The 23651-nt window shown below is 33.1% G+C and overlaps 2 protein-coding genes across 2 annotated transcripts; one reads left to right on the top strand and one right to left on the bottom strand.

The window, feature by feature from the left end:
- Positions 1-422: 422 nt before the first annotated feature.
- Positions 423-15380, bottom strand: bckdha (branched chain keto acid dehydrogenase E1 subunit alpha). Its single transcript, NM_001024419.1, is given in 8 exon segments — positions 423-1222; positions 6171-6312; positions 6402-6608; positions 7593-7754; positions 10272-10380; positions 10494-10580; positions 10741-10917; positions 15261-15380. Coding segments are annotated over 8 exon segments (1341 nt in total). The 5' UTR covers positions 15375-15380; the 3' UTR covers positions 423-879.
- A 300-nt stretch (positions 15381-15680) lies between these two features.
- Positions 15681-21492, top strand: exosc5 (exosome component 5). The gene is given in 6 exon segments (NM_001045352.2): positions 15681-15814; positions 15954-16067; positions 18526-18647; positions 20914-21054; positions 21146-21235; positions 21370-21492. Coding segments are annotated over 6 exon segments (693 nt in total). The 5' UTR covers positions 15681-15684; the 3' UTR covers positions 21466-21492.
- The last annotated feature ends 2159 nt before the right edge of the window (positions 21493-23651 follow it).

Raw genomic sequence — 23651 nt, 5'->3', positions numbered from 1 at the left:
TCCAATTCATTATTAACCACAGCTAAATAAAGTTATTATTAACATCATCTGTGAGAGGGGAAAAAATAACATGAGACAAACCATTTATTACTACAGTAACATTGCATATATACTTCTTAACAGCTTAGTCTGGAGTGGAAAGTCTGAGGGTAACAATACAGAAATGAACATTTCAAATGTGTCAGTCACATCACCTTCACCGAAAATGAGTGTTGTCTGAGGAGAAATGACAATTTATGCTCATCATTTAGAGATTAGAACGGATTCGAACAAAAAATACTCATTAAAGTGATTGTTCACCCATACATGATTATTCTGTCGTCATTTACTCATCATCCACTTATTGCAAACCTGCTTTTTTATAGTGAACTTAAACATGACACACTAAAGAATGCTGGAAAAGGCCATTGACTTCAATAGTATTTTTTTTTTGTTCCCACTATGGATGTCAATGTCTGCTTTTTTGCAACATTATTCAGAATATCTTGTTTTGTGTTTAACAGAACCGCTTGAGTGTGGATAAATTGTCAGGAAATTTAAAATTTTTGGTGAACTATCCCTTAAAATGAATAAACAATGGTCAATTGATTGATAACACCATGTTGATAAATGGATACTGTATTGATGACAGGATTATTTGCTACATCAGGCCTGTGTAGAAGATCTTCAACATATTTCCAGCACTGCTCCACTTCCACCATTTTCCAAGGCACAAAATGACAGCACAGAGGCCTCTAGTGGCAAATATGGAGAACAACATTACCATTATTTTTGTGCTTTCTAATGCAACCAACAAAAGTGTAAAATGGAAACAAAAGGAAGAATTCAGACAATCTGACATGTGCAAGAACTTTCCCAGTTGTGTCCATGGCTCATGGATTATTTCTCATAGTGGTCAAGTGGGTAATGCTCTTTATATTGCTGGACGTGTCTCCACATGGAATCTTTCTGCTTGGCGATGTGAGGCACCATCTCATCGTAGACGTCGGTGAACATCAGGTCAGGGTTGGGTTTCAGGCGTCTCTCGGCTCTTTCGAAGGCCTCCATGACGAGTTTTCGTGACTGCTTCCTCCAGGCGCGCTCCTCATCCTCTCCCCACCAATCGCGGGCTGTCATGTAGTGGCGCAGGCGAGAGATGGGGTGGTCCTGCTTGTCCCAGTAGTTCACCTCGTCCACTGAACGGTAGGCAGAGCTGTCGTCACTGGTGCTGTGATGACCGATCCTGGATAAGGAAGAGGCAAAAGGATTCGCTTATTTTATTATAAAATTATTTTACTATATGTTGGGAGAGAAAAAAATATACATACTTATAAGATAGATAATAAATAAAAAAATGAGTATGCATATGTGTGTACATTAAAGTACAGTAAGTTAAAGTATTATTACTGGTCTATAAATCACTAAATGGCCTAGGACCTAAATACATCACAGATATGCTCACTGAATACAAACCTAACAGATCACTCAGATCTTTAGGATCATATAAACTAGAAGTTCCAAGAGTTCAGTCAAAGCAGGGTGAATCAGCTTTCAGCCACTATGCCCCTCGCTGCTGGAATCAGCTTCCAGAAATGATCAGATGTGCTCCAACATTAGGCACATTCAAATCAAGACTGAAAACACATCTGTTTAGCTGTGCCTTTTCTGAATGAGCACTGTGCTGCGTCCGACAGATTGCACTATCATGTTTTTCTCTTCTTCTTCATTCTTTTATATCACATTTTACCTGTTTTTATGTTTTGTTTTGTTTTTACGCATTTTTATTATTTGTTTTTATTTTTATTTTACTTGTTTCTTTTATTCTTGTTTATGTAAAGCACTTTGAATTGCCACTGTGTATGAAATGTGCTATATAAATAAACTTGCCTTGCCTTGCCTTACATGTAAAATAATATGTACATAAATCACTTTGCTAATAGAAAATCTCATGTGTAGAATCCATTATCCAAATCCAAATCAATTATTGTAAGGTAAAGACATGCTTGAACTATTCAGATTAGTCTGTTGTCTACAAATAGTTTTTTTTTTACTATAATTATGCATTTATTCTTAACATGGACTAAAATTCTACCAATGCTCTGTTAATTGTGAGTGAAGTGAAGATATCGTTTTACCCATACTTAAAATGGGTCCTCTGCTTTTAACCCATCCAAGTGCACACACATTTTAAGTGAGTTAAAAAGACACAAACACAGAGAGTGAGCAGTGTATCGAAGGTGGAGATGAAAGGCAGTTCATTAGTTTGCCCTTGTCTTTAATTCTTGCCGGGACCAAGAATTGAAGCAACAACCTTTAGGTTACAAATCCAACTCACTGACCATTAGCTCACAACTGCCCTCTAAAGGAAGTTTGTGACATGAGAGAGCTGAATCCTAAACACTAGATTACGGGTAAGGGCTATTATTTTTATTATGAGCAAAAGATATTTGGGGAAACATATTTAATTGCAATTAATATGATGATCACTTTCACATTCATACATACATATACATATATATATAGGGATATAACAGATCACGGGTGATCTGCTTTTCGAACGAATGACAACCCACGGTTCGGAACACACGTGAGACACAGATTAAAATTATAATTATTTTTTTACTTGTAGATTAATCCTAAATTTGCAATGATCGCAGAGAGATTGTGTTATTCAAATCTCATGTATGAAAGCATTTAGGTTTTTATGTAAAATATAATGATGATAGAAAGAAGTTGTGGTGGGTTATTTGGAATGTGGTGGGTTTCTTAGGTTAAAGGTGTTTTCTGTCACTACTTGTTTAGCCTGCATTAATGCATTCAGTAAGATGCACGATTAATCATTAAAAGATTAGGATTTTAACACCAACGCAACATAAATTATAAATGATGGTGATTTAAAGAGCCCCTATTATGGGTTTTTGAGAATGACCTCCAATGTAGTGTGTAGCACAGCTCTAAGTGAAGTGAAATATCCAGCTAAGGCTTAAATCTGAAAGTGGACAATGTTTAAAACTATTGATTCATTTATAAAAGAGTCCGTTTGGAAACAAATGAATCACTGAACGATTCATATGGGAGTCACTGGGATAATCAGGTAAATATAAATGCATATTATAAGACAATAAAAGTGTTTTTTGACCTTGCATGCATATTAGACTGTTGTTGGAGACCCTTACAACCAAAATATGAGCTTATTTCATGTATAATAGGGGCTCTTTAAATGTGTTTAGTAATCCTTCGAATCACTGCATTCAAATCTGAAAGAGATTGAGTCTTTAGTCGTTTGAGTTAGTTATGAAGTTACAAATAGTCAAATAACACAGAAGTACTGGGATAATGATTTATAAATTAAATAAAACCATCAATGTTTATGCTCAAGATTAAAATCACTGTCATATGCTCATGAAATGAAAGTTGTAGGCAGCAACTATATTATTTAACCAAAAGGAGGCAACAACCAGCCATTAAAATATGGCACTGAATAATTTTTTATTTAAAATTATACATCTATCAATGTAACACATTTTATAAGTGAATAACAGAATCATTTATTGAAAATAGGATTACAAATAAATATGAATTGTACAAATTATAGTGTCAGGTTTATACATTTAGCGTTATCAGCAACAGTAGTGAATTTTTCACAGTAACGAATATTTTACAGTTTATTTATTCAGCTGATAATGTCTTCTTTTTATCTTTAATAAAATTATAGGTTCTAAGTTTTGTTTATTAAAACCCAAAAGTGTCTTGCAGTACTGGTTTTGTAATGAAAAGCAAATTACATTTGTCTCCTTCCCTTTATAGCTGATCTGAAAAATGGTCCGATCTGTGACTAAAACACCATAATGTGATCTGAGCCATGTGATTTGTGATCTGTTACACTACTACTAATTTACATAATATACATATACATGTTTTTTTTTTGTTTTAAAGTCTGCAATCGACTATGACAATTTTTGCTTCTGTACACTTACAAGATGTGAAAAGTCTATTTTCTTCTAAAAGAGGAAGGATAAAACATTATTATTAACTGCAAGTACAGGCTGTCATACCCTATCATTATTTCTGAAGAATGAAAGCCCTCAGAAAAATCACAGACTGAACGGAGCGTCTAAACTTCCAACTGCTTGATGGCCAGATCATTCGCAAACTACATTTTTCAGCTAGATTAAGAAAACTAGCATCTCCTTAGTAACGTTTTGAAGGATGAGGACTGTAATCAATTTGATTAAAACACTCATGGACATGTAATATGACAGGTATATGCAGTCAGGTTAAGCTGGCTTCCAGAAAATACAGTTTTGTGTGAATACTTCTTTGACGAATATAGACAAAAATCCCAAAAAAAAGGTGTTAAATGATAAATGACATCTTTGCATCTACAAACTTAAGATGCAGCATTCAGAAATTTTATAAATAAATAAATAAATAAAACCCCCTTCACCATCTTAACGTCAAATTAAACAACTTGCTACTGCAAACTAAAGCTTTCAATGCTTGCCCTTCCTCTGAGATCTACTGATCCACTGCTTTGAAACGGATATTGATGAGCATCTCTGCATGTAGAAGTTGAAGTGTGAGGTGCTCTAAATTAGGGCTGCACGATATTGGATCTTGTGATATTTTATTTTTCTGCGAAAATATTGCAATAAGAATACAGTTTCACAAGAAGCTTTGAATAGCCTTATTTAATGGTTTTCTAGGGAGTCTAACAGTATTCTGGTACAGAAATTGCATAATTACAATGCAAAAATGGCTTTTTATTAATTTGCTTTGTCTTGTTTCTAGTACAAACATTTAAAAATTATGAGATCAAGTTACAATATTGTTTTGTTTTCAACATCAAAAAAAATTAGGCAAAAGTTGAGTTTTTCCTTAAAACAAGCAAAATTATCTGCCAGTGGAGTAAAATAATCTTGTTTTTGCTTTGAAATGTAGATATTTGGACTAGAAACAAGACAAAAATTATTAGAAAAACTTTATTTTATTACATAAATTGTATAAATAATGCATAAATGCAGTAAATAAATACAATTCTGTAGCTCCTGGTCAACTAAAATCCAGACTCAACTAGGGTTGGGCCGATAGTCGATGCCATCATCCATCGCCGATGGCCAACAGACAACACTATGCTGAGTCGGCATCGCCGATCCTCTGCCCCGCCCCCGTCATAAACCCGCTCGCGAAAAACATACACTTTGGCCCCGTTTACACTAATACGTCTTAGTGTTATAATGGTATTTTGGAACGAAAATGATCCACATCGTGTTTTACCTAGCATTTCTGAACAGCCCTCAGTCCGCTGAAAACGCACATCATGTGACCACGCACGCACGCACGCACGCACGCACGCACGCACGCACGCACACACACACACACACACACACACACACACACACAGCCACAGCCACAGCCACAGCCACAGCCACACACGGTCATGCGCTGCAGAGAGCAGTGCACGTCATACAGTTTATTAGGGATGTACCGCTAGATCGCATCTCCTTGTTGTTAAACGTGATATTCAGACATCCGAAGTCTCCCGGAAGTTCCGGGAGTCTCTATGCATTTGCGGGACTCATAATGCCCGCAAACGAGTGATAATCTCCCGGAAATCGCACGTCAGAAGTCACGCTCCCTTCTCACGTTCTGATTCCTCCTCGTTCTACAGACACGTTGCACGCACTCTGTCAACCCCCCTACCACCAACCGCCCAAAGATTTTTTTGGGGGGTGTTACTGTATTGAGCCATTCAGCCAGGGAATCAAATCTACATAAGGAGGAAGATCACATTTGCATATAAATGGCAATAAGCACATAAACTGAATCCAAACCCTAAAGGGAAGAGTATAATCAGCTTAAATTGTATGGATTCACTACACCAAGAATGTCATGTGTATGTCTGTGTGAGAAACCAAAGACACACAGTTTTTTTCTATGAATAAGGCAAGTAGCTCACTCCCACAAACTTTATAATGCTTCGCGAAAGCTTACGCTGCAAAATATTGTGTTGATAAATAAGTTTACAGCACATCTCCTGGTGATTTCTGCTGAGTTTGCCACCCTACACACAATAAAAAATAGGCCCTTCCTCAAATGGCACCCCTGTGGTCTCCTGCAGGTCTATACTGAGCAACAGAGGCTGTTTATAGGTAATGAAATGCTGTGGAAGCTGGTTTGATCTACTGTACCTGTAGGTCATCGCTTCAATGAGGAAGGGCTGGTTTTCAGCCACAGCTCTGCGGCGGGCCTCTTTCGTGGCATTATACACTGCAAATACATCATTGCCATCTACACGGATCGACATCAGGCCATATCCTGGACCTCGAGCAGCTGTAGGGAAAAAAATAACGTTTAAAAGAATAAGAATACTGAAACTAAAAAGGTTTTCATTGGAGACTCTGCTGTGCGGATTCACTCACCAATACCATCTCCTCTGTACTGTTCATTGGTGGGTGTAGAGATGGCATAACCGTTGTTGCGGCAGAAGAATATGAGAGGACACTCAAGTGTTGCGGAGAAGTTAAATCCAGCATGAGCATCTCCTTCACTGGCAGCTCCTTCTCCAAAGTAACAGATCACCACGCGGTTTGCGTTCTCCCTCTTCACTGCGTACGCTGCTCCAGCCGCTATCACACAGAATATAGAGACGTTGGTATTTACATTAACTGTACTTTTAGGAACCTAATTTGCACCATTTGTGTATGGCGCAATTCCATTTTCCTGTAACTTCTATATCACTATAAACTAATGTTAAGCAATCCAACTGTGAACAAATAATTTTTTGTTGTGTACATTTGTAAATTTTTTAGTCTTTCTAGGATTTTGCAGGGAGATTGTTTTATATAGCTGTTTTATATAGCTGTGACCTAAAATGATTTTGTGCAGACATTTCACAGGGATAATCAAATATTGTTGTCTGCTATACTTGGTTCCTACATTCAACAACGGCATCTAGCAGTTTTGGCTGTGAACTTGCACAAAAACAAGCACAGATGTCAACTCAACAAAGTCAAAAGAGCAAGTTACTGCTCCATTTATTGTTTGACGCTTTTTTGTAAAACACATAATTTTTATATGGTGCAAATTCAATTCTCATATAACTTCCATGACGCAATTAATAGCAAGCAAATATCAGGCAAGCAAAATGTGAACAAACCCATTTTCAGTCCTTTCAGGATTTTGCACAGACATTTCTTTTTAATATTGATTTTGTGCTAGAGTCAACAGCGGCATCTAGCAGTTTTGGCTGTGCAAAACAAATCACAAATGTCGACACAACAAAGACAAAAAAAGCCTGTGCTGTACAGTATCAGAAGTTACCACTTAATTTGTCAAGTTGTTATTTAATGCTTTGCTGTTTTTGGCAAAACATATCATTCATATGCTGGGTTAGAGCGGAGATTGATCTCATTACTAATACATGCTGCACTGTCATTTAATAGTTCATATATAATGTAGTTTTTCAATAAAGAAGCATTCAATTGATTAAAATAAAGTTTAAACTGTAAACATTTCAGTACTGGTTGGTATAAGAATAATCTGAGCCCTGACTCCTGTGAATTATAGTGTATAAAAAAATGACATAGTTAAAAGACATGTTTACTTCTCACCTTGGGGGATCTGAGTGGCAAGTGGTGAAGAGATGGTGACAAAATTGAGGTCTTTGGAGCCGTAATGAACTGGCATTTGTCTGCCCTTACCAAGGTCATCAGCGTTGGCATAGCACTGTGCCATAAACAGATCCAGAGGGAAACCTCTGTACATCAACACACCTAGAGAATTCAGGAAAAAGGTAATTATATCTAGTCTAAAATGACTACAAAAATATCACATTTAATAACTTTATCACACTTTGCAAAAAGGTTTCATTAGTTAATGCATTTACTAACACAGCATATATTACTCGTAGTTCAACATTTACTAATGCATCATCAACATCCAAAATCATGCTAGTTAACATTAGTTAATGCACCCTGAGTTAACATGAACTAACAATGAACAGCTATATTTACTTAACGTTTACAAACAAAAATACTATAATAAATGTATTGCTCATTGGTTGTTCATGACAGTAAATGCATTAACTAACAATAACAGAAATATTATTTTAAATAAAATATAAAGATTTTCTATTTATTTATATCAACTTCATCGAGTGACTTTTTTGTTTTCCTGTAAAAATATTTTCTTTATTATGTTTAATAATTTAATTTTGTTTTAAAATGTTTTTAATTTTGGGGATAATTACACAATCATTTGCTGAGAGCATTTTTCCTGGTACCTTGGCTGACTTTGCCAGTCATTTTTATGCCTGTGAATAAATGATTTTATGTCCCTGTCTTGATTAGCAATTAACAGAAACACTCAACGTTTTACTTCAGAATGGATGATTCTACGACGAAAAAGCAAATGGCTAATCTATAAACGAATCATTGAATAATTCAAATGAGTTGTTCATAAACATGTTCAATCACAAATACTGCAGTGCTGCTCTGATAAACAAAAATGTTTTGCCTTCAGCTTTGGGATCATCTTTAGAGAAACAGAAAAACAGACAGTATTGCATAAAAAAAATATATATATTTTTTTGTTAGGTATTATTTTGTTCTTTGTTGAGCGGTTGCAAAAAATCTATAATCACATGCTGATATTACATGAAATGGCATGCTTGGATGTTTGATATTACCAATTTCATGATAATAGACTTTTTTATGCTGTAAGGCTTTTGAACTCCTAAGATGCGTTTTAAGTGACATATATACATATATACAGTATATAGAGTTGAAGTCAGAATTATTAGCCCCCTTTGAATTTTTTTTTTCTTTTTTAAATATTTCTCAAATGATGTTTAACAGAGGAAGGAAATTTTCACAGTATGTCTGATAATATTTTTTCTTCTTTTTCCTTCTTATTTGTTTTATTTCTGCTAGAATAAAAGCAGTTATTCATTTTTTTAAACACCATTTTAAGGACAAAATTATTAGCCCGTTTAAGCTATTTTTTTTGATAGCCTACAGAACAAACCATCATTATACAATAACTTGCCTAAATACGCTAACATGCCTAGTTAACCTAGTTAAACTAGTTAAGCCTATAAATGTCACGTTAAGCTGTATAAAATTGTCTCGAAAAATATCTAGTAAAATATTATTTACTGTCAAAGATAAAATAATAATAATAATTATTATTATTATGATAATACTAGCAAATAAAAAATAAATCAGTTGTTAGAAATGAGTTATTAAAATTATTATGTTTAACAATGTGTTGAAAAAAATCTCTCCGTTAAACAGAATTTGGGGAAAAAATAAACAGGGGGTCTAATAATTCTGACTTCAACTATATATATATATATATATATATATATAGCGCCCCACCAGTGCTGATATACAGCCATAGCACACTGCTACGAGTGTGATATAGCGTTTATACAACACTTTGATGGCACAATCTTATACATAAAAAAGAAAATCAAACACAAAAACCCTTTTGTATTAGGAACTACACTGCAAAAAATGCTTTTCTTACTTAGATTTGTTATCTTGTTTCTAGTCCTAATATCTAAAAATTCCTAAATTAAGAAGAATTTTCTAGACAAGAAAAACATATTGTCTTGTTTTGAGAAATAATATGCCAATATTAAGTGAGTTTTTCCCTAAAACAAGCAAAATAATCTGCCAATGGGGTAAGCAAAATAATCTTACGTCAAAAGAAAAAACAAGATTAATTTTGACCCGTCTACAGAGATTTCTCACCAGACTGTTGTGTTTGCGATAAGGAGAGACAAGGCTGAATCCAGCTTCTTATTAATATAAATATTATAATATAAATAATATAAATATTAAATATATATATTATATATAAACAAATGTTATATATATATATATATATATATATATATATATATATATATATATATATATATATATATATATATATATATATATATATATAAACCCCTAAAAGTCAGGTATTTACTTTAAAATAAGGGTTCAGTAGTAAATGTTTGTTAATAGATTTAATAACATAAACAATTTTGTACACCACTTAAGCATAGGTCAGCTTTTACTAATGCATTAATAAATTCAAAGTTGTGCCTGTTAAATTTGTTAACAAGAACAAAAAATGAACAACTAACTATGGGCCATTATTTTAAAGTGTCATCATAAAATAATATAAAATAACTATAGTAATAATAATAATAATAATAGTAATAATAAATACTAATAAGCCCTAAGTATTATACATATTATATCACTTTAGTATATCCAGCTTGCAAAAACTCTTACCAGCTTCCCGGTATTGGCCAAAGACCAGATCAGAAGGGTCAAGAGCTGCAGCGCTTCCAATATGTGTGCCCTCCTCACCGTAATTGGTCATGTAGAATGAAATTCGGCCCTTGAGTAGAAAAAAAACACACCAAATGTTTTTACTACTAACATTTAGATATCACTCCGTAATCTATGTTTAGTCGTTTTATTTAAAAGCATAAAATCAACTGCATCTCTCACCTGCCTCTGAGACTCATAAAGAATACGGTCCATTGTGTTTAGTAACGTCATCTTCTGATAGAAATTCAAAACGGTCTCTTTCGAGAGCTGAAACAAACAAGTAATGTGAAAATCATCCCTGGCATGTTTTCTTTTTACGTGCACATATGTGGTTTAGTTTCTTAGCACTATTCAGTGTTTTTTATTATTTAGTAACTTGTTTCCACCTATGACCTTCACATTATGGATCAAATACTACACTGCACACCTGCGGATCTTCGGAGGGATTGATGATCTGGCCCTGTCTGTCCATCACTCTGTAGACAGGGATTCCTGAGATCACATTGGGCTGAATAAACTCCAGGTGATCAATAAACTCCGCCGAGGCACCAGGAAACTGCGGCTTCTCGTCGGAATCATCAATCGACTGCTGACGAAGAACTCCCTTAAAAAACAAACGAACTAAAAATCAAAACCTGCATCAAATGAGATTACAGTACATAATAAACAATCAGACAAAAATTGCTTGAATTTTTTTTTATTAGAAACAACTAAGCTCTTAACAAGCAATTCCTCACCAGGAAGTTCAGTTTTCCACTTATACGTAGACTACTGATAAGTTTGCTTATGTTTTTCTTTGTTTTGGTTTGAGGGTGATACATGTGCTCTGATGAAAACAAATATAAAAATGTGTCAAAACTTTTTTTTTTAAGTTATAAAATCAAAGGAATTTAATTACACTATTTATGTGAATAATTTTATGATTATATATTTGTTTGCATTTATCTATAGTAATGCTATGGAATACAGGTGCCAAACTCAGTTCCAAATGGGCCGCAGCTCTGCACAGTTTAGTTCCAACCCTAATTAAACACACCTGATCAAACTAATTGAGTCCTTCAGGCTTGTTTGAAACCTACAGGTAAGAGTGTTGGAGCAGGGTTAGAACTAAATTGTGCAGGGCTTCGGCCCTCCAGGAACTGAGTTTGACACCCCTGCTATAGAACTATAGAAAATGTAATGAAGAACACTGTACACCAGGGGTCACCAACCCTACTTCTGGAGAGCTACCTTCCTGCACATTTCAGTTGTAACCCTGACCAAACACACCTGTTTGTAATTATCAAGTGCTGCTTTAGGTACTATTAATTGGTTCAGGTATGTTTGATCAGGGTTGGGACTGAATTTTGCAGGAAGGTAGCTCTCCAGGAACAGAGTTGGCCACCCCTGGTGTACTACACAAGCTCCAGAAGTAAATTGTAAAACAATTTATATTTTTAATAGTCAGACCAAATGTGGGTCAATTTGCTGATTTCATGTCAGTTGACATTCTCATCTAGCATCAGTTTTTGGAAGTATCTTTGGGGAGTCACATACATTTTTCAGTAGCGTGACAGTACCTAGCTTCTTTTTTTCCAGCAAGAAGCTTGTAGCAAGTAGTTTGACAAAAGCTACATGGACCCTTTTTAAAACCCTTTTATTATGTGTTTAACGATCATCAACATCGGAATACCTTGAAAGTTTTTAAGATTTAGATATAAAAAAAAAAAAGTATAAACATTTATATATATATTTCCGAATATACTATATCATCTTTGTTTCAAATCCCAAAAAATGAATAACCGCTTTTGCGAGGCATTTCTAAAGTAAGGTACAGTAAATATGACATTATTCTGTCTTTTGTCCACCGTTTTCAGTCTCACACTGTTTTTTTTTTTTTTTGAAAGTCTTGATAACACCATTGTGGAGTTTTTATTTTATTATTTCAGCAAATAAGATTATTCAAAAGATATTTGTGGTATTCTAACTGCGCTCTAAGTTTTCCCAACTATGATGACTTCCACTACTGAGAAACCCCAAAAATGTCAAAGAGATTTATTGGATTTAGATTTTTGCATACTACAAAAGTGCAATAGAAAAAAAAACAATTATTGGTAATTCACACATCACAGTTTTACATTTATTTATTTATAAATGTATTACTGTCTTTTGTCAATTACTTTTTTTTTTTTTCAAGTAACAGTAACAGTTGGAATTGCAGTCGACAATTACACTTGGCAATTAACCCAAAGTAAAAAAAAAAAAAATGAAGCACGGCTCCATTTGATAAGGAATTTAATTAAATGGAGCCGTGCTTCATTTTTTTTTTTTTTTAATTTTACCTAATTACTTTGCTGTTGCAATGCTACATTTGTTGCGGTTTTGTACTTTGACTCTTGACAGTCTGAGAAATTTGGAAACTATGTGCAATCAAACATTAATCTTTGACATTATAATCTTATTGCACTGTTTAAAGTACAATATTATTTACTTATAACTAATGTTTTAAATTTTATGTAAAATACGCCTTTGTGAAAAATGTAGACTAGCTACTTTTAGGAAGTGGTATAGGAAGTATTGTAGCTAGCTACTTTTCTGAAAGTGTAGTTTGACCGTAGTAGTATCCCAATTAATTAATAGCAATAAAGGTATTATTTCATATGAACATTTTTGTAGTAAATATAATATAATTTTTAATCAAGTAAAATTTGAATCTATTATTAATTTCTATGGCTTTTGTCTGTCTAATTAATCTAATTACCCCTGTAACCCCAACTGTTCCTCCTGTGTTAATCGAAGGCTGTGATTTTAAAGAAAGTGAATGTAAAAAACAAAAAAGATTAGAAATCTATTTAACAACATTATATATCCACTAGCGTTTTACAGAAACTCAATTTCTCATAAATTATCTAAAGATACCATTCACATACTTAGAACTAAATACCTAAAGTTTCCTCTCCACTTCAAGTTCATTTTAAAATTTTAAGTGGGATAATCCGTCAAGTGAATATTTAAGAATTAGATTTGGATTTGAGTCTAATAAATGTATGTTTTTTCATGATTTTAAAACAGCAGATCATTTGTTTTATTTTTACTGTATGTTTGTGGATGGCTTATGGTCAGATGTTTGACTGGCTTTACCCAAAGATTCCACACCTCAGGATCTTTTATGTGAATGACAACATTTATGGACTTGCAATGGACAGTAAGGAAAATGCCTTTCTAATTAACAACATCCTTATGCTTGGACAATTTTACATACATAAATCAAAATATTTAAAAGTGAAACCAATGTTTTGTGCTTTTTATAATGAGATTATTTCATATAAAAAAATCTCTCAAGATAATGAAAACAAAAAGTGCAATTAATCTTCTATTTTTAATAGAAATGTATAAATTATAGGAAAACCCCTGGTCCTTTTTATTTATTTTTTAAGATTTAGTTATGTTTAATAATTTACTTATAGATATTTTATATAACAAATTATTTGTTCTTTATTTGCACCTGTTTCCTTTTTTGTAATATAAAGGTGTATTGATAATGCCAAGTTGTACTTTACTATATGTTCAATAAAAAATAAATGAAAAGTAAAATTAACAAAAAAGTTGCCATTAAACAGGGATAATAAGAAGAAACTTGACTGTACAAAAAAAAAAAAAAAACAATACAGAAGCTTAGCTACTTGTCCTGATGGGTAGCTTTGTAGGTTATCAAGGTTTCTACAGGTTTCTCAAAGTCAAATTTAAGACTTTTTAAGACCTTTTTAAGACCCTTATGAATGAAATTTCAGACTTGTACAGGACTAAACCGTAAAGATTTGTGCTTGCCTCATTAAAAAAAAATCTAATTACTTAATACTTAAATGTGTCAAAACAAGCAAACCATACATACTTTTCTTTGACAAGCTTTAAAAACTTTATTAACCTAAATGTACAATAGTCTTTTTAAGGTCAGTGTCCCCGCCACATATGGTCTACAAATCCCCGGAGAACATAAAAAAGTTATTATGAGGAACCATATTGTTAAATAGAGTTTTGTTAAAAGTTTTATTGGGGTGTGTTATTGGTGAGTGTATACTGTATACAGGTGTTGGCCTGATTTGGGAAGCTTTACATGGATATTAGAAAATTACAACCTATTTGTAATGATTTAAGACCTACAATTCAATATTTCAGCAAATTTAGAACTTTTTAAGGACTAAAATTTTATTTTGAAAATGTAAAACATTTTAAGACTCTGTGGATACCCTGTCAAAGTAACTTCCCCAAAAACTGGCAGGGAATAAAGTGAATTACCCTAAGCTAGGGATGTACACTGCATAAAAAGTTAATTCTCTTTAAATTTGTGTGTATGTGGTTTGCATATTGATAAAGTCACATATTCGCATGAGAAGAATTTACTATCACCTGTAATTTAAATGTGCACAAGACATTAGCTCATAATTAAGATCCACTTTAAATATGAAACAATTTAATAATGCAAATAAGTTGTAAAATGTAAAGATTTTTTAATGACCCATAACAGTCAGGATTAGTGTTGTTTTTTTCATCCACACGCCCCCTTCAACTAGCCAATCAGCTCTGAGTATAAATCCACAGACATGTGAAGGTTGAAGGATCCATTAACTGTTACCTACAACAATCTTCAGACATCTGACCACTAGTTATTGCATTTAAAACAATCATGACCATGTGACATTGAGCACTATTTCTTTTGTAGGTCAGATGAGGAACACCTAACTTATACATTAGCATTTACATTATTAAGACAGTTCAGTAGCTTTTATGTTTGAAACTAGCATAAAACGTCTTTATACAGATGTTGTTAATATTAGTCTCATACAATTCTAGGAAATGTTTTCGGTCTCCCACGGCTACACACACTTCATACAACCTGAATGGCAAGTTTTGCTAATGTTAAAAGTCCGTTGGTGGCGTATATGCAGCTGCCATAAACGTAAGACTTACATTGACGCGGAATCCCCTTTGTTGGAGAAGCGTTGTTGCTTTTAATGCTGTGTTTTGACGAATTGCATGAAGCCCAATGCCATATAATTTCTTCACAGCTCTAGCAGCCGCCATCTTTACGTCAAGTGCGTGTCTCTAGCGTCTTTTCCCTCCTCGTCTCTGGAAATCCAACACACTGCGCCCCCTACAGGAAAAATGTTACTCCTCATTTTTACGGTTTTGTCTGAGAAATGTATCCTTTTATGTACATTTTAAATTTGATTGGGGTCACGGTAGTGTGTATAACTAAAAGGAACAAGCAGAAACGTGCTTATAAAGTCGCTATACATGTGTCATTACATCCTTAATTCCGTTAGAGGGCGTAAGTGCACTGCTAACATGTGTCATGTCGTCATTATTGTGCGCTCAAAACAATGACCCATTTATGGATGCGACGAGCAGATTGTGCATGAGGACCGAGATGGAGCTGGAGCGAAGTTGTCCAGTTTTAAGAGAATATGGAAGTGAACAGAGTTTGTTATCAAGACCTGACGGGTCGTCCACGTTTGTACAAGGTAATTTATAAATGTTTAATGTAATTTATTTCTTTACTCATGTCATAGCAGTTATTTATCTGTCAGGCCAAAGAATATCCAGAGATCTATTCCATTCATTTAAATATGTATCGTTTTGAATTTGTAAATGTGTTTTTAGGGGACACGAGTATCCTGGCTGGAGTTTATGGACCAGCTGAGGTTAAAGTCAGCAAGGAAATATATGATCGGGCAACTGTAGAGGTCCTTATACAGCCCAAAATGGGGCTTCCAAGTATGTTTTTAAACAGTTTTATTTGCAGCCATATTTTGACAGTAATTGCATTATTTATTAATATTTTTTAATAAAAACGTGTACATGCAAATATATATATTTAATCGCGTCATTGGAATGGAGTTTAGTTTTAATTAATTTAATGTTATATGTCATGTTATGACAATATTACAAATTTATAAAAAATTACCTTTATCTTCAACAAATCAACATATTTGAAAGATTTTTTCAACACATTTCTAAACATATTAGTTGTAATAACTCATTTCTAAAAATGGATTTATCTTATCTTTGCCATGATGACAGTAAATAATATTTGACTAGATATTTTTCAAGACACTTTTATCCAGCTTAAAGTGACATTTAAAGGCTTAACTAGGTTAATTTGGTTAACTAGGCAGGTTAGGATAATTAGGCAAGTTATTGTATAACGATAGTTTTTTCTGAAGATTATCAAAAACAAAAAAAAACAAAAAAAAAAAAAAAAAAACAAAGAGACTAATAATTTTGATCTTAAAATTGTTTTAAATAATTTAAAAACTGCTTTTATTCTTGCCGAAATAAAACAAATAAGACTTTCTCCAGAAGAAAAAATATTATCAGACATACTGTGAAATCTGTTAAACTTCATTTGGGAAATATTTTTAAAAACAATCAAATGGGGGTTAATAGTTCTGACTTCAACTGTACATTTACACTACTGGTCAAAATTTTGGGGTCAGTAGGATTTTTAAATGTTTTAAAATAAGCTTGTTCTGCTCACCAAAGCTGCATTTATTTAAACAAAAATACAGGACATATAGGACAATTGTGATATGTTATTGCACTATAAAATAATAAATTATATTTTATATAAAATCATTTATTCCAGTGATTTTACACATAAATTGTCAGCTTCCTTTAGTCTTCAGAGTCATGTGATCTTTCAGTAATCGCTCTGATATAAATTGTTATTATTATTGCTGTTATTATGGGGGTAATGGTAATAGTAATAAAAGTAGTAAAGTCTGGAATAATAACTTCATTTGAAACTACACACAATAAGAAAGCAGTTATTAATTAATTTTTTTTATTTTTTTTTACTTAATAAATGCTGCCTTGATGAACAGAATCATTTTCTTTAAAAAAATCGATATGAAAAAGTGTGTGAGATCTACATGTCTACATGTATATTCATCTATTTATTTTTTGCTTTGTATTATTATCATTGCACTGATGTTGGATTAACTTAAATCTGTCTGCATTTAGCATATCAGCTATAATGTGAAAGACTGATACAGATAATTAATAATTAAATAATAGAAACGCATTGCACATCTTTTGAACAATCTAAAGTTTTTACAAAATAACAAAATACAATATATATACAAATATCAGGCATGAATCTTTTATGTGCATTATGCCAGTTGTGCACTGGAAAAGCAGCTGGTGTGCACCATTAGTTTGGGTTAGTTTGGGATAAAACATCTTTCTTGTTCAAAAAAAAAAAAAAAGATTTAGTTTTTTTTTTTTTAAAGCAGAAATATGTATAATTTACAGATAGCAAACTGCACTGGCTTTTTTCGGTTATTTCAGGAAAGTTCTATTATAGCAAAATTGTTTAGTGTTATTAAAAGAAAATCCCCTAATCACCTTTGAACATTGTCATATTGCTTTTTTTTGTCTTAAAACGTGCCTCTCTTAAAATGTTAGACATTTGAATTTTGAATGGATCCAATCTATATTCAGTTCAATGAATTTAACTGAGTAAAAAGTAGCTTGTACTGTATGCAGATGACTAATATTTTGATATATTGGCATGCATTTCTAAAACATTTCATTGTTTCTTAAGTATGTGAAGTTGTTGGACACATTTCCTTCTGCTTTTTTGAATTGATTTATTCAAAACTGTTGGACTTATTTACAGTATTTAAGGCAAGTATGTTAGAAGTAACTGCAATTAAATTACCCATCCATGAAAAGTAACCTACTACTTTACATTTTCAGTACAAAAGTAATTACAGTAACACGTTACTTTGTAATTAATTACACCTAATATGTCCCAGACCAAACACTAGCCACTTTGTTACTAGTTACTAATTACACCCAATATAACACAGACTAATGCAACATAAATATGAATTGTTTGTCACTTTTTTATTTAATATAATATAAGAAACAATTACCTACATGAGTATAAACTGTTTAAAGGGAGTCTTAAAACTACATGTCAGGAAGAAAATGTTATGCCATAAAAAATGTGTGTCGTTTATGTAAATTGTTTTTATTTAGTCAGTGTTTTATTATTACTAATTATTATTATTATTAATGTTTAATAATACACATATACAGCTCATACTAGAATAGTAAACATAGTTATAATTGCATGGCCTGCACAGCCATGTTTCAGCATTAGGTGTCAGTCTGGTACAGTATTTTTTTAAACTTCCTCATACTGTGGTGCGATGTGTTGTGTTAGGTGTCCGCGAGCGAGCGAGAGAGCAGTGTGTCCGTGAGACTTGTGAAGCTGCCCTTCTGTTGACCCTTCATCCACGCTCTTCTCTCACGGTCATCCTGCAGGTCGTCCACGATGATGGATCTGTATCCTCAACACCAGCAAAACTCTTCTTTATAAATGCAAAATGAAGAGGGGGCAAATATGATGTGTCCGTGGTTTTATTGTTTGAACTTTTTAGTCACTTACCGTTGAAGGGAGGAGTTTGTTTTGAATATTTAGGGTTGAGTATTAAAGATTAGTATGTTTTATTACAATGAATGTATTAAAACGAAAAAAGTGGCAATATAGACTAAACGTACAAAAAAATTGAAGATTTGAATAATTGGCTTCTTTTAATACTCTTCAATTTTATTATGTTTTAACGCTTGTTAGGAATGTTTTCATCCACTCTGGGGTTATTTTGAGTCTTAATTTGGCCACAACTTGTTTCAGCAAGCGGAATGATTTTGGTGACATTTTATTTTGACAAATTTTTGCAATTTAAAAAAAAAAAAAAAAAAAAACCTCAACAATAGACTCAGCAGGGCAAGTTTACTACACTGGTCCTTTTCGTTATGTTAGTGGCTGTTTTTGCCCTATTGATTTCCATTATAATGACATTTTTTTGATTGCAAAGTCATGAAACCATATTGTTATGCATTCTTGATTGGTGGTGGTTTTTCTCTTTTGAGAAGAGGTACAATTAGTAATTTTTACTGTTGGCCATTAGTTGCAGTGTAAAAAAAGCATTAGTTTCTGGCTTTTATATAGAGTATTGTGTGAGTGTAACCAAGTGTAAGAGCACCTTTGCGTACTTACCTTGATATGTCTGAGAAAATTAAAATAAGCATCTCAGCTCTCAAAACATAGCAAACATGGTGTGTTTATGCACCCTTACTATAATTTGCTGTTATGCTTCAATAAACTCCATATAAAAGCTAGAAAAGGTTTTTTTGAACAGACCTATCTAAAGGGTTTATGCTGCCAACACCAGCAAAACAGTTTTTTATAAATGCAAAATGAAGAGGGGGCACAGGTGAGTTGGGTGGGCTAAACTGTCCGTTGTGTATGAGTGTGTGTGGATGTTTCCCAAAGATAGGTTGCAGCTGGAAGGGCATCCGCTGCGTGAAAAAACATGCTGGATAAGTTTGGCGGTTCATTCCGCTGTCGCGATCATGGATTAATAAAGGGACTAAGCCGACAAAAAAATGAATGGATATTACAACAAATGCATTAAATAAAAAAAGGTGGCAATATAGAGTACAAAAGATTGAAGATTTGAATAAATTGGTTTAAAGTTTTAACTATTTCCAAAAATGTCATTAATCAAAAACAGGCACTAATTCTTAGTGCATATATATATATATACACACACACACACACACACACAAATAAATGGTGAATGTGGTGGTTGGTAAGTAATGATAAGGATACTGTATGTACGGTATGTACTTATACATGATTTTAGTATTAAATACCAGTTTTTGTAAAAAAAAATAAATAACAATAAAACAATTATTCAACAATCGGTTTTATATTTTAGTTAAACTACCAAAAAATTTAAAAATGTATTAGTTAATGTTAATGTATATATTTCTTTGTAGCTAACATGCAACTAAATTATCAAAACATAATAAATAAATATTATTTCATTTATTCATTTTCTTTTAAGCTTAGTCCCTTTATTAATCTGGGGTCGCCACAGCGAAATGAACTGCCAACTTATCCAGCATGTGTTTACGCAGCGGATGTCCTTCCAACTGCAAATAAATAAATATGTAAAAGAAAATGGAAATTACGTGATTTACTATTTTACAGAGTATTCTTAAAAATTGTACTACATTACTTTCCTTAAAAACAAATGAGATTTATTACTTTACAGTAATAAGAAACTTTACCCTACACTGTTAATTTGTATTATTATTTTGCACTATTGCTATAAGGTTGGTTGTTTGAGTCCTGGCTGGACCAGTTGGCATTCATGTATGTTGGCATGTTCACCCTGTGTTTGTGTGGGTTTCCTCTGGGTGCTCTGGTTTCCCTCACAGTTCAAAGACATGCGCTAAAGGTGAATTTAATAAACTAAATTGGCCGTAGTGTATGAGTGTGAATGAGTGTGTGTGGGTGTTTTCCAATACTGGGTTACAGCTGGAAGGGCATCTGCTGTGTAAAACATATGCTGAAATGGTTGGTGGTTCATTCCTCTATAGCGACCTCTGAAATAGACACTAAGCTGAAGGAAAATGAATAAAGCAACTTCAGAGACTGACCCCAGATTCTTAGTGTGCATTAATATTGTTTGTTTTCTCTGTCCCGTTTTCTTTCATTCACACTGTGTCCCTACACCATGAGTCCTTATCTAACCGTCAGCTGCTGTCGTGTTGTCTAAACGCTGCCTGTATGGCTCTAATGGATGCCGGGCTGCCCATGAGCCGCCTTTTCTGTAGTGTGACCTGCGCCATTAGCAAAGAGGGCCAGATAATCACTGACCCCACAGCTCGACAGGAAAAGGTACACTTCACTTCCTGTTCCCTTGAGCCGACACGAACCATCCCGAGTAAACTAAACCTTTGATCTGTGTCTTTTTTGCTTTCTTTTCCAGGAAAGTCGAGCGCTGTTAACATTTGCCATTGATAGCAATGAGCGCAATGTTTTGATGTCATCGACTACAGGCTCTTTTTCAGTGCAGGAGGTGAGTGTTTGATTCTCCAGTGTGTGATTCATTGCTCTGTTTGTGTGGATGATACATAGGTACTTGTGTATGTTTCATAACCTGCTGGAATTCTCTGCAAGGCAGTGACATAAATGTGTTTTCTTCCTACACAGCTCCAGCAGTGCATCGCTATCAGTCAGAAGGCCTCGGAGCAAATCTTCCAGTTTTATAGGGATTCTGTCAAGCGGCGATATTCAAAGATGCAATAAAATATGCGTTGGGATTTTTTTTACTCGAGTTTGCAGTGTCTTTTCATGTACTTATATTTTTATTATACACTCAATTATTGTACTTTATTTAAAAAATACATAAAATAATTCTTATACATTAATAATAATCATTTATTAGTGAAAATTAATCATAATTAATTATTTTGTTTGTCTTTAACTTATACAATTGTTTTTTTTTTTCACAAATTATACCAAAAACAAAGAGTTGTGAAATTTAAATTTAAAATCTTTTTTAAATTTTGAAACAAACTAAATAAAAAAAAATGCTCTCAATTTTAAGGTTTATTACAATTAGGAAAAATGACAACATAAAAAGGGAACTCTGATTTGTAAGATTTGTTTATAATTTTTTGCCTTTCACAGTCCTAAGGAAAAAGGTATGACTTCAAAAATTAAAGCATTTTTTGTTTGAATTTTAAGAAAAAAATTATAATAATTGTGGCGTATAAGTCTTGCAATTATTTATTTCCTTATTTTTCAAAATTGTTGATTTATGAACGTTCTTGTCATTCTAACTTTTGTTCACAAAATTAACATGTGTTTTTACATTAAATGTCTCACAGGCTTTTGAACCAGAGTATCCTCTTAAAGAGTCTTAAAATATCTTAAATCTCAAAATCTAAATTTTAGGCCTTAAAACATTTTAAAGGCTCAATCCCAATTCTACTCCTTAGCCCCTTGTCCTATTTCTCTTCAGCTTGAAGATGTAGGGCTAAGGGGAAGGGTTGAATAGCCCTTTGAATGAAGATTTTTCAGGACCACACTCAAAACCAAGGGGTAAGAAAATTTCCCAGAATACACCAGCCAAAATGGCAGTATTGCTGAACCGGGAAGTAAGGAGATCCACAAATTAGTTTTTTTTTCATTATTACGAATTTTTACGACAAACAAACACATTTTAATACTTTCATAACCGCATTCGTGTTTCACAGTTACGCTTAAAAAAAAAAAAGCTAAAAAACCTGCTAAATTTAGCAATCTATAATCCATAATCTTAACTCCTGTACAGCAGTCCCACAACATTCTGACACTCGAATACCCTGTCAGAAAAGTGTAGTGGCTGAGAATGAGCTTTTTACAGTGTCTGCTATGATGTTAATGTTGTTTTCGTGTGTTTACATAGATAAATATGGCCATTTACATAGTTTACATAGATGAATATTACCATCTTATTGCCACATTAGATCGTTATGATGACAATGTATGTGATTTCCTGAAGATAAAAACCCAAAAATAGCACAACTGGAATAACTACAGCAGTCGCGATCATCTGATCTCATAAGAAGCACAGGATCACGATTACATAAAATGACGTGTGCAGGTGCTGTAGTGCTGTCCCAATTCTTAAGGGTAAATTTTGAAGCCCTTCTCCTTAACCCTTGATTGTAAGGGCCAAGGGGAAGGGCTAGGGGTACAAAAATAGAATTGGGATTGGGCCTAAATCTACTGAAATATTGTGTGTAGGTCTTTAATCATAAGGTTTTGTTTTTCTGTGTAGCTACCTATACAATCCCAATCTCAATAAAACTTTAACTTTTTAATTAAAAATAGTAATTATTTTCTTCACAGTAACATTTGTTTAAAAGTTCTTCATTTATTTACTGCTAAAGATAATGACCTGACCTTATTAAGTTATTATTATTGTATTATTAAATGGATTAAACTTTTATTTATATCTAATTTTGCACTTTGATATTTTGTGACTGGTTGATTTTCATTACTAAATGAAGTATTGCATTATTTACAAACAGTTTGTATTTAAGTGTAGTTGGGGTTTTTTATGATCATTCAGAATGAGTTAGTAAAGGATTAAAAAATTATTTAAATCAATGTTTAAATATCTTATTATTCATATTGTAATGATTGGCATTGCAGTGGCGCAGTAGGTAGTGCTGTCGACAAACTGGATGAAGTTGAGTTAATAAAGCATTTGTTAACGTACAAAGTAAGTATTAGTACATACCTAAATAATAAGATTTCTAAATGTTAATTTGAATATTTATCATTTACTAACTCATTCTGAGTGATCTAAAAAACAACCTACGCTTAAATAACTGTTTTGTAAATAATGCAAACTTAATTTAATAATGAAAAATGAATCATTAACAAAGCATGAAAGTACAATTAACAAGCACATTGTAAATGTGGTTGTAAGTCAAGAACAC

Source organism: Danio rerio, chromosome 18 (assembly GCF_049306965.1).
Source record: "Danio rerio strain Tuebingen ecotype United States chromosome 18, GRCz12tu, whole genome shotgun sequence".
Taxonomy (NCBI): Eukaryota; Metazoa; Chordata; class Actinopteri; order Cypriniformes; family Danionidae; genus Danio; species Danio rerio.
This window is presented reverse-complemented; position numbering and strand designations above follow the sequence as displayed.